The sequence below is a fragment of the Arvicanthis niloticus genome, chromosome 8, assembly GCF_011762505.2.
Source record: "Arvicanthis niloticus isolate mArvNil1 chromosome 8, mArvNil1.pat.X, whole genome shotgun sequence".
Classification (NCBI taxonomy): Eukaryota; Metazoa; Chordata; class Mammalia; order Rodentia; family Muridae; genus Arvicanthis; species Arvicanthis niloticus.
The window spans coordinates 1,966,269-1,983,165 of NC_047665.1; the positions used below are offsets into that span (position 1 = coordinate 1,966,269).

The following is a 16,897-nucleotide window of genomic DNA, read 5'->3' on the forward strand; positions in this document are numbered from 1 at the left end:
TGACTGAGAGATGTGGGCTCTGTGCTGGTGGCTGAGGGCTGACAAGAGTTTAAGATACTGCCCAGAACACTGTTTTTGTGGCAGTTATCTGAGTAGCTCATATTGCACTGACTTAGTGTGTTTGATGCAGCCTGCACTGTCTTTGTGCTGTGCTGCTGGTTGTGACGGGCGTCAGTGGGACGTTCATATCCGCAGCTGCATGTAAATCATCCAGAAGTGGGCTTGACACGAGGCAAGCCTTAGGTATTGGGTGTGTTAGTGGTTCCATTCAGAGAGTCTGTAAGGAGGTGTGTGAGGACGAGTGGGTGACTGTTGCTAGGAGTAAGTGCTGAGGGCAGCCGGTCATCGTCTTAACTTTTCCTATTATACCAGTTTAAAGTTGGCAGGGATTTCACAACACTCAGAGATGTCAGAATCTCTTCTGGTTTTAAGTTGTAGACTCTTAAAAAGAATCAGTCTATGGAACAGACGAAAATTTAATGGTAAAAATTACACAAACCAGACTGTCTTCCTGAGGCTACAAAAATATATTTTATCAGCAATTTTTCTTGGTCCAGCTTAAAGAAAGCAAAAGATGTCACAATCTTGCATAATCTGATTTGACATGAGACTTGGATATAGAATGTTCAATAATGTATTTGTCAAGGATTTATAATACATACAAGGGCAGGAAGAGGTGCAGAAACAAAGCCCCAGTACACAGGATTACCTCAGTGAACTGCATACAGACACACCTCTTTCTCTCCTCCCTTCTCTCCCCCCCCCCCCCCCCCCCCGTTGCTTCATAACAACGTTCATTAATTACTCTGTGTCCATCACTCACATAAGTCCTTCTCCAAAGAAGAGGCACAGGACACAAAGATACTCTCTGAGGAGGTGAAGGGCGGCTGCTAATTCATTAGGACCCATAAAGCTTTTCTATGGAAATCAAGAATCAATGAAGCTATTGTATGAGACCCTGGCTCTGCAAGTGTGGACAAGTTATAGATTCTCACAGAGCAACAGTACTCTTAAAGGAGGCAAAGGCATCAAGCCTAGAAAACTCCAGGGGAGCCTCGCCTCGGGTGTAAGGGCGGCCACCCAAACCCTCCAGGAGCCTTGCCTCGGGTATAAGGGCGGCCACCCAAACCCTCCAGGTTGCTGGGTGCAGGGAGTGGTTACCAGCTAACCAGGTACTTGACTGCATGCTCCCAGTTCTCAAGGGCTGCTTTTGCTGTTTGCCCTCGAGGGCTACAAGTGAATGAAGCCTATTAGCCGCCACTGGCTGCTCTGAGTCCAGTAAAGAGTTAAGTAACTTTAAAACAAAACAAAATTCTTAAATACTAGTTTCCAGAATTATAACAAAATATAAAAGACTTATGTTACAAAAGACAAACACTGTGATAAACTATTTCAAGCCTAAACCATCTACCTTTAACATTCTGGGTGTTCTCTTTCTTTTCTCTCTCTCTTTCTCTCTCTCTTTCTCCCCCTCCCCCCCCCCAACAAGTGCAGCAAGTATACAGTGCCCCTCAAAAGGAGTAAATGTCATGCAGACCTTCCTAGGTTCACACAGACTTAGAAGTCATTGTGCATTATTACCTCAACAGAGATTACCACGGGTTATGTGGGTAATAAAAAAGTGTTGTAAAAGCAGATTAAACTGCTCCAAACTTGAGCATTTTATCAGCACAAGAACAGAGCTAACTACTTGCCGCTGCTGGCCACGGACAGCTCAGTCCCATGTGTCTCACTCTCCCGTTCCGTTTTTATATTTAACCTGGATACCTCACTATGAGTTTCAGCAAACTGTAAGCTCCAAAGTTCTACTGTCCAGATGGTGGCAGGAGCCAACAGTGTTAGGTCTCAGCGACAATTACGACTCACAAGGGCTAGTTCACCTCCCCCTGAATGTTTGCTTCAAATACACCAGATACAGAGAATGGCTTGTGAGTCACCCCAGTGGCTGGAAAGTCAGTCTGTGAATACTTCTGATCTCAGCATGCACACAAAGGCTAAAATGAACATGGTGGTGGTGGTGGGGTGGGGGGGGGTCTCTAAGTTATCAAATGTCCAGTAACCAAGAAGGTGGAGTGTTTTGAATCTTACAATAGAAATTTTCTTCCCTTAAATTCCAAGTGCATTGTCTTTAAAAAATATAATTTCATAAGGTGCTGCTGTATTATATATTTTAGTTCTTAGAATAATGAAGTTATCTAAATTTTATTCACATGCACATACCTTAAAATATTAATTCTTACTCTATAATGGTGATACACAATTTGTGTTTATCTTTGAGTTAAAAGTTAATGTGTTCTTCCAAATAGATCATGTAGCAGCAAAAGCTATTACTGTTAACACACACATGCGCATCTCACTGTTGGAATCACAGTTGTAACCGGCCCCACAGAGCTAGCCCAGGACGATCCTTTGTATGCCCTGCATGTTCTCACTTTTTTGTAACCAAATTTACTCAAACTAAGTAACAAGCATTTGAAATATCAGAAAGAATATCAGAGTGGGTGGGAGAGAGGACACAGGCTTGAGGTAATCTGGTTACAGCCATGGCAGAGATAGGGAGCGAGGACAACACGGAAAAAAGACGTCAGGGGACATCTCAGGGAGATGCAAAGGGGAGAATGACGGTCCTTCAGATGGCTCCCTGGTAATAGGAATGGCTACATGAGGTCAGGGCAGTTGGGAAGGCACTCCAGTCACTTACAGGGGATGAGGTGACAGAGTCACTCAACTTGTTCCGTTTCCTTCTTCACAGCTCAGACTCCACCGGCAGACTGCACTGCTTTTCTGGCTGAAACTCTCAGCTAATATTTCAAGGTCCCTCAGACTATGCCCACCATTTTGTGACTGAGATAATTTCTTTAAGGCGAAAACAAATTTCTCCCATAAAATGACATTCTTTCCACACAGCTCCAAGCCTGGGCTGCTGCCATGGCTGTTTTCCTTTCTCAAGCTACCCAGACAGTTCTGTTTTTCACCAGGCAGTAAGAGCTGCCTCCGACGCCTATGGAAGGAAAACACTGCAGTCCTAGCATAAGTTAGCACAGGCCACTGGATCTAGTCCACAGACCCTTCGGCCAGATCCGCCTAGTCCAGTCCAGTCCAGTCCAGTCTGATCTGGGTTGACTCCTGAGAGCCTGAAGGTGGGGAACACTTGAGGAATGGATAATATGGAGGAAGGACAGCTGGTCATCAGGGGAGAGGACAAGGACAAAGAAGACAAAGGAGCAGATAACAGCGAGGTCTAGAACATTCGCGCCTGACATGTACACTCTTATTTCAGTCTTGCTAAACTAGTGAAAGCAGAAACATACACGGTGGGGCACAGAAAGGACACGTGTGTTAACCTGCTTGTGGCCCAGCATACATTCATACATTTCAAATTTTGTTTATTTTATTTTATTTTATTTTGAGACAGATCTTGTTACATAGCCCTGGCTGTCCTGGAACTATGTAGAATCGACTAACCTTAAACTCATGCCTTTGCATTTTGAGTGCTAGATATTAAGGTATGAGCCAGGCTCAGTAACTTATCAGAATCAACAGTGAGTGACCTGTAGTGGGTCCCACCAGCCACAGGACCAAGTCCTAGTACCAGACTTGGGTTGAGCGCTCACCTCAGTGATCCCCAGGTCTTGTGCCCTTCAGGTTACACTCTAATGTAACCTCTGGGTCGAAGATCTGACTGCTCACCTGGCCCTTCATACTGCCCACTTCTTGTCAGACACTTCTCCCAGGTGTGACGGGGAAATGCTCATTGGGGCTGGACCTGGGAAACAGAGGTGGGGACACCCACACTAACACGTGTCTCTAGGCACACCCATGTCCTGGTACTCCTAGAAAGGAGGGCTATCCAGCTCAGCTTTGAGTTCTTTAAAACCATCACCCATGTTGTCTAGGAAGAAGTCAGAGGCATCTTTCTCTGTAGGCCTATGGGGCACAATGAAAGGACGGTCGGTGAGAGCTGCCTCTGTACTGGACGGTGGAGGCCTCCGTTGTTTTCCTCTCCCCAGTTCGTAGGAGACAGTTACTGCTTCAGATTTTGGTCGTGGCAATACTGAGTACTTGATAGTGCCTCCTCCTTTTTCCACATGTGGCTGATCTGATTTCGAGTTTAATGATTATACCTACAAACGTTGCTGAAGTGCTAGGCACACCACAATGCTTTTCATTCTTTAGCTATTTTATGATCTCATTCATTAGCCACAAACCTTTTAAAGCCACCTAAACTGTGAGAGAAAACAACCATAACCTGCCATAGCATCTAAGGTATGGATGGCTCCAAATACATCTGTTTAAAAGAGTTGTTTTCTTATCACTGCTTAACTTAGTTGACACACACAGCTTACTCTTTACATGGCTGGGAGGGGAAACACTTCTCACACAGTTTGGGCCCTTTGCATGTCCACAGTGCCTAGCTAGTTCTTTTGCCAGGCCTCTTCCGAGTGGCCCTGAGTGCCTTCAAGTGCATACTGACACTCCACCTCACCATTACTGTGAGCTCTGTGCACGTTCTCAGACGCCCGATGCCCATACTAAGGCAACACGGGAGCTGGCAGCACAGCTATCAGCAAGGATTTGGCTTCAGAGCCCAGTGATTCATCATCTATCCCAGCGGCAGAACAACACACCGCTATTTTAGTCCCTTAGTGGTATAACCCCTCCCTGCCCGCCCAACTGCAAAAGTATATTTAAGCAAAATTGACAAAACCAAAACATGTCATTAACATTTGCCCCTTTTCAGTAAGTAAGAAACGGGGCTACTGGGCTACTCACCTGATTTCAAAAATATTTATCACAAGTTTCAACCCCACGCATTCACAACGGGAAGCAGCAAGCAAGGTCTACAAAGTAACTATTAAAATTCCAGATTCAGGAGGAAAAATGCTGAGCAAAAAGGCAAATTGGTCCCGGCGTGTCTGAAGTTGCCCACTTCTCACACCGCTGGTCGCCAGTTCCCACAGGATTCCTGGTAGGGTTTGGCTATGTGGGCCCCTGAGCTGCTCCCTGCCTGTGGGGTCTGCCTGGAAGAAGCTTCCGTTTCTCGGGGCACCCCTGCAGTATGAGGAGCACGTGACGGGCCCCCCAGCCCGGTCACGGCGGACGGACGCCACTGTGTATCTGTTTCCCACACAGGTAAAGCTTTCTTGCTGGAAAGCACAAACTCCCCTAACGCTATTCTAGTAGCAGAGACGGAACCGTGGGCACGAGGCAGCACCCAGGAGCTCCTCCCAGCAGCACCCTCCGGGGCCTCCTACCTTTTCAAAGGCGGCTTCTCGCTTCCCTCGTTTGCGTTTTCGGGGTCTGCGGTTCACTCGAATCCATTTCGCCACCTGAAGTCAAAACCCAACAGCATTTCAAGCAGGCCGAGGTACGGGTGTCCGCCTCACCTGAGCAGCCGGCGCTGCTGCCACCTCTGTCTGCCACACTCACCTCGGAGCTCACTTGCCGTGCCAGCCGACTCGGCGAGCAGTCCTCGGCCTTGCGCTCCTCCTGCAGCGCCTGCGGGGAGAACGAGTCAAGTTCAGGGAGCCCAGCGCCACCAGCGCGACACCTCGGCGGGCGGGCAGGCGGGCGGGCGGGCGAGCGGGCGGGCCGGCGAGCGCGGGCGGGGCGGGGCCTGCCTTAAAGGTGTAGGCGCCCAGGTCCTGTTATTGTTCTGGGAAAGTACCCCAGACTGGACCTGTGCCCCGACGCACCTCTCCCCACCGATCCAGCCAGCCAGCCAGCCAGCCACCTACGAACACAACACGCCCCCGCGTCTAGCCTGAGGCTCGGGCTACAGGATAGAGGGACCCTGAGCCCGGGGTTCCAAGGGGAAGCAACTTTTCTGCACCAAGGTGGCAGGTGAACTAGGGGGTCCCGTGTTCTCGCATCACCATGGACCTGGAAGGGAGGCCCTCCTGTTCTACAGCTAAGGATGGACTTTCCCCATGTTCCTCCATCCCTCTGTGCCAGCCAGGCCTGAGGAGAGGCTGCCATGCTGCCGGGGCTGGCTGACTCTGCTGCCCTTTAACTTTATCACATTTCTTTAAAAAAAAAAAAAAAAAAAAAAAAAAAAAAAAAAAAAAAAAAAAAAAAAAAAGTCTGTCTGGAGCCCTCTCTCTTTATTGCTACTCCATCCTTCTTTCAAGATCAAAAGGTTTAGATCAAAGGCAAGATCAAACTCAGGACTTTAAATAGAAGCAACTTCGCTGTGGAGTACTTTACACAAAGAGGGGCTGCTTAATGAGACATCAGAATGGAAAACTTTATTGTACCCTCCATTCCCAAGCACAACTGGACCCTCATGTGGCCACTAAAGATGGCTATGTACTAAAATAGACAACAGGCCTGCTCTAGTAGGGGATTCTTAGCAGTGTTTGTGTTTCCAGAAATGTAAACCAAACAAAACCAACAAAAACAAAACTCTAGAATGTAAGTAGATGCAGTCAGTTCTGTACCTCACTATCTAGGTACAAAAATGCAGATTCACTTGCTAAGTGTCTTACACATATTAAGCGATCTTACTTATATACATGTACAACCATCACATCCAATTTTATCCTGCTTTAAGGGGAACGCATAGAAATACTTAGTGACTGGGAAAGCGGGGAAGCACACACACACAAACAGGTAAAATCTATCAACAATACATTATACAGAAATCTACTTAATTTTAAACAGAAAGAAAACTTTGACTTATTCAAGCTTCATGCTACTCATAATTCCAGAATCAATATATATCCATCCTGGCAGACACTGCCTTTGGTCAGTCATCTTTCCCCTTAGGTGTTTACCACCCTTAGGAACACTAACATAAACAGCTCAATGCAAAGAGTTTATTAATAACAAGAAAGATAACTATTGTAAATTAAGTTTTACACAGACATCTCTAAGAACCTGTTGTGGCTGGATAGTATTTAAAGTATTTTAAAGGCTTTTTTTTTTCTCTTGGTTCCACAATTCTCATTTCGTTGTAATCTCGAGTCACATGTGTATGTGAAATTGTTCTCAAATCCATAACCCTCACAGAGCCACTGGTGATATCTTAGGAACAGAAATCAAGAACCCTGGCCCTACCTAACAGCCCTTTTTCCCCTGCCCAGCACTGGGAGTGCACAGACCTCTGACTTAGACTGAATGGTCCTTTAATGTGTCCCCTTGTCCCACAGTCCCTTCCATAGAGGAGCCATGGGAGTCTTTCCAAAGGAAATTGCAATCCCATCACTTTGCTTTACTGGAAACGCATGGCCTGCCTCTGGCTTCTACCTGGAGTATCATGTCTGGAAGGTTTTTCCTCACTATCAAGCTCAAAGTCCAATATTCCCCACTGCTCTAATAGCACCTTGCCTGCATCATCTTCTGCAAGTCACTGTCACTGAGGCTCATTATTAGAGCACATACTCACCCCTTCCCCACACATTCATCATTAACACTGCATGTTTAATAAAATGCGCTTACATTTACATTTCTCATGTTGAAGAGCCAGTGTTAAGAAACTGAAATTAAACCCTCATTTTATATTAGGCTCACTAAGTGTGGCACCATTTTATGGTTATTTATTTTTAAATAAGATGCTAAGCCATCTTGCCACCTTGTTATATATTTTAATTATTAACTGATTAAATGTCTATTTTCCTAACCATACTTTAAGCTACTGGAAGGCAGCTATGCTCACCACTATACCACCAACGCAGTACAACTTTCTTTTTTTTTTTCCATGAAACGGGCGGAGTCACACGGGGAAAGTGGGATTCGAACCGGAAGAGAGAGAGCAAAGGGCACGGGCTCGCCCTCTGCAGGCGCTGCGACACCGCTGGCTTGCTTAAGCTACTGGAATGGCACTATCCTGGTTTTTTTTTTTTTTTTTTTTTTTTTCCTTAATTTTTGTCTAGTCACTAAAACATGGCCTAACATACAACAGATATTCAATGTGTTCGCAGTGAAGGGGAACTAGAGAGAGAGCGAGCTCAGTGGATCAGAGCACCTGCTCCCAAGCCTGATAACCTTAGTTCAATCCCTAGGGTCTACATGGTAGAAGGAGAGAACTGGCTATACACTCCTTCCATGGTACCTGCCTGACACACATTCACACAGTGATACATTAATTAATTAATTAATTAATATAATAAAATTTTATTTAAAGTAAATAGAAGTAGACAGGGACAGAGGAACACACAGTACACAGTTCAAGGGTGGCTTAATCTTACAATTATTATGTCTCTAATTAACTACAATTTCTTTAGCTGCTGGAATATTACCATTTGTAAAAAGCCCAGAATTGTACATTTGAAGAAAAAAAGAGGGACACATTTCTAAAATGACTTAAAATATAAAATCGAGAATAAAAGGTCCCTGTACACCAGTAATTCAAATTACATCTTGGTGCTGGGGGCTGAATTTAACCAAGACTGAAGGACAAAACATGAGAAAAATTAATGTTCTTATTGTTCAACACAACCTGAATACATTTCTCTGGTATTTACTTAAATCCCTCCTTGCTTATGAGCTGATGCAAATGTCAGCAGACTGTGGAGAAACCTTTAAACACACTGGAAATTTGCAGTCAGGGATGGATATTCTAGCATCTTCCAGAGTGGCAAAAGTACTTTCAAGATATCTTTTTAAAATGGACTCTTTTATGTTTGAATTATATCTTTTTAAATGCCTCAGCTAGTTGACAGGCATGTTTGGAAAGGAAGTTTTTCTAAGAAACTTTTTGTCAAAGTAGTTTGTAACAGTCAAAGACAATTTCAGAGCCTGAGGAAATGCCATTGCTTTTAAACAAAAGCCCTGCTAAATACAGAAACTGGAGATTATTTTCACAGAGAAAGTCTTTTTTGGTTTTCTTTCTCAATCAATCAATTTTTTTTCTTTTTTCTTTTCTTTTTTTTTCTTTTTTTCTTTTTTTCTTTTTCTTTTTTTTTTTTTTTTTTTAGTGGAAGAGGAAGTTACTCCTCTCACAGGAAAAGGGTCCTGATCTCATACTGATAAGGTGGGCCCTCTCTTCCTGCTTCTATTTGGTGAATGAAGCATAACAGAGGAATGAGGAGAGTCCACAGGAAGCCCTGTAGGGCAAACATAGGGAGCCCTTTAATTATTCCAACAGACAGCAAATTATGCTCCCTTGGGCAAAGCCAAGGGAGAACCATCTGTAGAGAGAAGCCAAGGACTTTGGCTCCCAAAGGATCTAAGGGCTCTGTTACTAACCTAGGCCAGGCTTATAATATCAGCGCTGGAGAGACTGTGGCAGGATTGTGATTTCTAGGATAGTCTGAGCAACAAAACAAAACAAAACAGCAGGACAGTGGGTATCTGCAGGGTCTGCAGATATAGTTACCTATAGATGAAGCAACTGGAACAAGTCAGAGTTAAAACTGACCGAATGTTACAACTTTAAATTTTGACTGAATGTAGCACATCATTTGTTTCTCCGAGTTTAGAAGAATGCATACTGTTATTGTCTGCTTCATCGGTGCTATGATGAAGGCCCTAGTTTCTTTCTGAGGGAGATTTTAGCCCTGTTGAGTGGATATAATCCTGCAGCATAATTTTCAGGAGAGAAGTATGGATCACACTGGATGGCCTATTACAGGCCTAGCTCCCTGCCCAGGTGTATGTTTTCCTGTTTGTAACTGCCACCTTGACCTCATCAGTGTTACCTAGACTATGCACCAACCTAGTGGACAGTGTGTAAGACGCTAATGCCTCCTTTCCCCTGTACTTCAGCACTAAGGGCTGAGCCTCGGCATTGTGCACCCGAGCCAAGGACTCCACTACTGGAACGTGCTCTTTGCCTAAGCTCATGATCCTTCCTAATGAGCTAACTAATGGCGCTGTGTTAACAAACAAAACAAAACAAAAACAAAAAAGTCACACCTACAGTAGGCACACACACACTTCCCAGTTTCCATGGGGGACATGATTGAGTTCATGCTTGGGTTCAGTCAGATCTCCATAAAGTTGGCCCTGGACTCTGTCTTCCTGTGCTTTAGACATGTCCTCTTACCATGTGGGTCTGGTGAGATGCCATCAACCTTTATAGAGGGGCAGCAAAAGAAAAAGCCCCATAAATCCATTGCTGTGCTAACTTGGACGAGGCTATTGGTTTTCTCAGCTTTACTTCTCCCTGGTACCAATGTCAGGAATGATCAGACGAAGGCACCTCGTTTCTCTTTATCCTTCTCATCACTGTGCTTCACCTTCCTGAAAGAGCTTTGGGGCCCCCTCCCCCTTAGCCAGGACAGAAACCACAGGGACAGTTTGCTGGATATTAACTATGCTCCCCGCCCATCTCCCTGCCAGGTTCTGCCATGCTTGGAGTTAGCTTCCTTAACTCCATTTTGAGCAGGAGAGGGCTGAATAAATAAAAGTATTGGGTTTTAATTTTTTTCCACTTTAGTTTGCATTTCTCCTTGGTGAGCTGGAAAATGTCATGTTTCTAGCATTTCTCAGTTAAACACAACACTTGGAAGTTACATGTGAAACCAAAGGTCATATGGTTATGTTCTTTATGAAGTTCAAAGAAAATATTAGGAAACAACAACAGTAAAGTAATACTGCACATATACCACACAGCTGTCATAAAAATGTTGACCATGGAGCTGGAGAGATGGCTCAGTGATTGAGAACACTGACTGCTCTTCCGGAGGTTCTGAGTTCAATTCCCAGCACCCACATGGTGGTTTAGGACAATCTATAAAGGGATCTTATGCCATCTTCTAGCATGCAGTTGTACATGCAACAGAGCATGTACTCATCCATACAATAAGAAAAAGAAGGAAAAGGAGGAGAAGGAGAAAGAGGAAGAAGGAAGAAAAGGAGAAGAAGGAGGAGGAGGAAGAGGAGGAGGAGGAGGGGGAGGAAGAGGAGGAGGAAGAAGAAGAGGAGGGGGAGGAGGAGGAAGAGAAGAAGAAAAAGTTGATCAGCTTAATGGTATCAAAGCCAGAGGAAAGGTACTCTGGTACCAGTTATCAGAGATCACAAGAGCCTTGTAACTGGTAGAAAACCAGAACAGCTCAATTTCAACAGAAGCAGTTTACACAGCACTGGACATCTAAGCTGCTCTGCCTGTGCCTCATGGGGTCACAGCTTAAGAGTAAAGACATCGGGTCTTAGATAACTCCAGTGCCTTTATCACTTCATATAGCCTGGCTCTTAAGTTGTAATTGGAACTAAGGGAACATCCACTGTGACCGTGTCACTTTAAAAAATCTTGTTTATTAATATGGATCTGATTAACCCTGGGTCAAAACACAGACCACAAAATGTAACCCAACCCCATAGCACCTTCTGAAAGAGACATTATCATACACTCTTCACCATGACTACAGCTGTAGTTCTGTAGTGTATGAGTGTGTGTGTGCAGATGTGCATGGATGTGTGCATGTCAATGTAGAGGCAAGAGGTCAACCACAGGTACTGTTCCTTGAGAGATGCTCATTTTAATTTTTGAGACAGGTTTTCTCATTGGGCTGAAGCTTGAGGACGTGGCCACAGTCTGCCTGCCTAGCCTGTTTGTTATACCTGTTCTATGGATCAAATTCAGTCTATGGATCAAATTCAGGTCATCATGCTTGCATGACAAACATTTTATTGAGGGTGCCATCTCCCCAGCCCCTGACTATAATTCTTCATGTGACTTTGGCATTTACTCATAATCATTATAATCTTAAAGGTGGAATACAAAATTACACACAGGGGCTTTCCATGTGCAGTTCCCACCTCTAAATGCTCTTTGAAAATCACAGTGTGAGTGTGTCTTACAATGCGTGTGTGTGTGTGTGTGTGTGTGTGTGTGTGTGTCAGTGTGGGTATATGTATATGTCAGTGTGGGTATATGGTATGTTGTGGTGTGAGGGGGGTATTGATGTGGGGGGGTTGGGTTGGGGGTTACAAATCTCAGCATTTGAGGCCCACTATGATTTATACCTCGGAGTCATCTTAAGGTCCTCTTTTTCAGTAATCCCACTGTTGAGTGTTGAGAACCACTAATTTGGTGGTTTTAATGATGCCCTATATGTAACAGCTTCCAAAAAATATTATAGATATTTTGGGAGGCAACTAACTTTGAAGGCCAATAACACAGAGGGTGATGTGCTCTATGACAGCAAGTACCTGTGGGCAGAAAGAAAGGAGACATGGTGATGAAGAGGATGGGCTTTTGGACTGACACAGGGAGCATTTCTCATCGCTTGTTTTTAGGAATAAACTCAGAGCATAAATTAAGCAAACCCACAAAAAGACTTAAAACAATACAAGATTCCAATGGTCCTCCCATGAAGAAGCAAGAAGTCTTTTTGAGATTCATGATTAATACAATTCTGGGTCCTGCACAAAGACCTTAACATGTGTCTTCAGGGGGGCTAGCTTAATGTTGGACTATAGCACTATCCAAAGAAGGTATTACTTCCCCTGTTCTGATTACAGAGCTAGCCTAGATCAGGGAGGAGGCCTATGCCAGCTGAAAAGACCCTTTGCTATGTACAAAGGGATTGCTCCATTCAAGGGTAGCCACGCTGGATGACTTCCTTAAGTTGTGGGCAGCCTACTCTGACTTAATGGGTTCCCTTGATTAGAACACACACACACACACACACACACACACACACACACACACACGCACCCTCATCTATGCATATGAACATACATCTAGGAGAATTAATAACATCTTCCCAAAGGCACAGACACACATATATGGTCTGATGGTGTTTTACTAGTTGAAAAGCCAACAGCACATGTGGGTGCCCTCCCTTCACTTCCTGGGGTAGGATATGGTCTGGTCTGGTCAGTATGCAGCAGTGTGTGCGTGTGGCTGTGCTGCTGCCCCATATGCCTCTGAAGAGAGGCTGTATAGGAAGTCTGTGGCCCCAGAAAATCTATTCTTTTATAAAAACTGCCCACTCAGAAGAGATTGCTGGTCATCAGGCCTTTAAAAGGAACTTAAATAAGTTGCAATTTGCAAACAGAAGACTGCGCCTGAATCATCTTTATTAACAAGTATTATAAAAAAAAAAATCTCTCCGTCACACACAGGAAAGTCAAGTCTACCACCTTGCAGGGTTGCTGACTCTAATACAAATAATTACAATAGAAAGCCAGTTTCCAGGGTGTTTGTTCACCAAATACTTAGCTCCATAGAAGGAGGCACCCTGGAAAGACAAGGGGAAGGGCCTGTGCTGATTGGCTACTAATCCAGTTCTTCTTCCTGGGCTGCTCCTCCAGCAGTGGATTAAATCAATGTTTAATGCTCCCTAGGCCCAGCTGTGTCCATATTAGGAAAGCCAGAGCTCACATCTCCCCTTTCTCCCTTGGCTTCCACCCACTGTGTGTGGAGGTGGGAGAGTAGGTGCTGGGGAATGTGAACCTGATCCCACACTGACCAGTCAAGGAGCACACCCTCATTGTTCTTCAGATACCAAACATAACTTCTCTAGAAGGGATCAACCCAGCCACTCACACACAGCATAGCTTCTATGCTCAGCAGTCCAACAGACAGGACAAAGCACTATAGGACATTAAAGCTTTGCACCATGGATACCCCTAAGAGACCAGGTACAAGACCCCATCAGACAATGTATGCTTCCACTCTACACCTCAGACAGCAAGGCTACAAATCTCCCCCTCCCACTTCTCAGAGTTGTCCACAGAATCCAAGGCCTCATGCATACTAGGTGAATAACCTGTCCCCAAGCTCCACGTTGTCCTGAGTGCTTTCCTAGTTATGGGTTTTAAGCTATTACACAACTGCTGTGCTTGGTTTTAGCTTTGCTTCTTATCTTCCTTGCCATGGTGTCTGAGGTTCAAGGTCACCAGAAAATGAGCTAGTACAGCCAACTAGTTGTCGCTGTTTTCTGTGATGTCCTGTGAGTCTGGCCTCACTGTCTTGGGACAACACCCAGGTGTAATGGGGAAGGTGCCCCTGAGAACTGAGAACAAGGTACCCTGTCTTGGTTTCTAAAACACACATGTCACACAACCTCCCTGAGCCTGAGAGAGACACATACTTCACTTGAAGTATGACTGCGCGAAGTTGGTTGAAGTGAGACTGCACGAAGCAGGCACAACAGTAATCTTTAATCCCTCCACTGTCTCCACCCCCACCTTTTTCCTGGAGACAAAAGCTTGTCTGGTATTTTGAACCAAAGTAAACTTTCAAAGGTCTCAAAAATAACTGGGTTGTGACATCATAATAGAAAAGCCTGACCTGACAACCACAGGAACTCAGTGTCCTTGGATGGAGCCTGGAGAGATGTGGCCCATCTGAGCTACTACAAACAAGCACCTGTCCCTTCCAATGACAAGTAGAAGACAGGAGGAAGCAGGTCCCCCTTATTATGAAGGAGAATCAATAATCCCATTAGTAGACCCTTCTCAAGGAGAACAATGGGCCATCTGTTATTACAGGAATATGGAAAACTGTAGGAGGAGCTAAGGTGGGAGGAGTAAGGAGAGGAAGAGGAGGAGCTAGGAGAGGAAGAGGGGAGGGAGAGAGGAACAAGAGAGAGGAGGGAGGACATGGAGGCAGATGTGCCCGTGTCTAGCAGTCAAAGGTACTTGGTATATCTAGGTTGGGTATTGGGTTATACCTCTGATTGTATGCGCATCTTGTTATTGAGCATTACCAAACATATAAGGCCTTTGATTAACATTTAAGCACTAGAGTCTCATTTTTTTCTACAGGGCCCACATGGTTGGTGGGATGGTCTGGGCAATGCCCAGCCTTGCAGAGACAGTGTGGAAGACTGGCAGAGCCATCTTCCAAGCTGGCTTCTCGTGGGTGGCAGGGCTGGTGCTTCTGGCTGGCCGATTCTAGCTGCAGCACACATGTGGCCTCTGGCCATGGAATGTGGCGGCTGAGCTAGGTAGAGCCGCACAGCTTAGATAGTCGGCTCTACCAGCAGCCGATTTAAATAATTACTGCAACAGAAAACAAAGCCAGATGTGGTGGTCGCACCTGCAATCTCAGCATTTGTAACATGGAGTCAAGAGGATCAAGAGTCCAAGGCTACCCTAGGATGAATAGTGATACCGTGTCAAAACAAACAAACCCACCATATAGTGGCATGTTGACATTCCTCTGAATGTATCAGCACAATTAGGTTTCAGTTTCGGAAACTTCACAAATCCAAAGCACTAATCAACAGGGCCTTCCGAGTTAGACGGGCTCATTAGTTGCCTCATCTATAAAATGGACACAACACTGCTAATCCAAGTGTGGTTCCCAGCACCCACACCCATAGGCTCACAACCTCCTGGAACTCCAGCTGTAGGGGGTCAGATATGCACTTTGGCCTTTTTGCCTATGTACATACATGTGGCATTCATGTATACAGACAAATGATTTTTTTTAAAAGTCTTAAAAAATAAGTTGAAAAGTGACAGAGAAAGATTTACACACTGGAGATTTAAAATCTACATTCAGATAGTTAAACAACCTATATATTTTTGTGTTTGCCATATTTTCTTAAAGGATTTATGTAAAACTCTGAAACTTAGGCAGATATCCCTAACTACAAAACCAGTAACCAAAACCCCCCACAAAAACCAAACCAGAACAACAACTACAAAAGAGCACAACAACACATACTTTGAGAAGGGGGCACTGAGAACTCTGGAGAATAACAAGCCTCATAATAACTTCATAGTAAGCACAAGCACAGTCTCGAGGGGAAGCACATGCTTGCTTGGTGGCTCAGACCAGACATGAAACCCTACAAGGACAGGACACAGGGAAGGAAAAGAGATGAAGCTTTTGTCCAAAAGGCAGCAGCAGGACATCCCAAGAAACATGCAGCACAGCTGAAGGAACTGTTACCAGTGACTCCCAGTCACGTACTTCCCTGGAGTCCTGGTCCTGAGTTCTGCATATTGACTTTGGCTGACCTCCTATGTGTTTTTATGGAAATAAAGTTGCTGAAATTAAAGAATTGAGTCATGAAGCTTTGGGGCATGAATGATGCCATGCTGTAAAGTGGAGGCTGATAACAACCAGGGTGCCCCTAGCACACTAAAAACTGTCTTACCTGTGCTCCCTCAGTGTGCTCTGTAACTTCCATTGGCCTACAAAGGGAAATATTTTTAGCGTGTAGCACACTTTGTAACAGATATATAAATGCACTAAAAATATAATTTTAGAAAACTGCCTGGGTTTGATCATCTCAACCCCAACTACGTTCGGCTTTCTTGACCTAAGGACCACTATGGTGCTGTGCTGGGAGTATGGCAGTTTCTCACAAACATGGCAGCATGGCTGGTTCAGTGTACTTTGCTTAAACAAAAGCCAGATTAAAGGAGGCTTCTGGAGGATGCGGTGCTTAAAACAGCAACCTCACTGGGCCTCCTCCTCAAGAATATTTAGATAATAGACATAAAGGAACATTTTGTTTTTATATCTCTCAATGAAGAGGAAAACTGAGCCAGTAGTGTTTTCCAATCTACAGAAATTTGGAGACTAACAAGCCTGGTACAGTTTTCTTATCTCTTGCTGGTCAGACATGTCAGCCTCTGAGACCAGCACCTTCCTCCTTAGTCATTGGCACATAGCACACTGGCCCTGTAACCTGATGGTCACCTGGGGTTTCTTTCAATCATCTCTCAAAGGGATGATTTCCAGTGGGGGAGAAAAGGCAAGTAGAAACAGCATTTCTTGACAGAGTTTATAGAACATCATGCAGGAAGGTAGGTAAAATCTCCTAAGCCACCACACTGGGTCTCAAATCTAGCACAGCTGGGATCCCAAGGAGAGAAAGGCACTGCTCTTAAAGGTGACCAGGCACACCTATGATGCAAGAGTCAGTGTGGTGACACAGGCTCTGCTCTTCACTCAGGCTACAGAAGCAGTGAGGTGTCAAACAAGGTAAGAGCCCCACTCAGCATCACACAACTCAGTGGTAACCAAGCTGGCTCCAGAGCTACA

At 44.8% G+C, this 16,897-nt stretch overlaps 1 protein-coding gene across 12 annotated transcripts in view; it reads right to left on the reverse strand.

Moving 5' to 3' along the window:
* The window catches only part of Aopep (aminopeptidase O (putative)), a 305,721-nt gene that overhangs the window by 53,079 nt on the left and 235,745 nt on the right, over positions 1–16,897 (reverse strand). For all 12 annotated transcript variants that reach the window (XR_013111995.1, XR_013111994.1, XR_013111996.1 and 9 more), the window contains 2 exons: positions 5,431–5,499; positions 5,256–5,330 (listed from right to left, as the gene is read on the reverse strand). Coding sequence is in view for 6 of the 12 variants with exons in the window: in XM_076938857.1 (XP_076794972.1) it covers positions 5,256–5,330; positions 5,431–5,499 (144 nt within the window). In the remaining 6 variants the exon portion in view is untranslated. Of the gene's footprint in view, positions 1–5,255; positions 5,331–5,430; positions 5,500–16,897 lie in introns of those variants that run through there.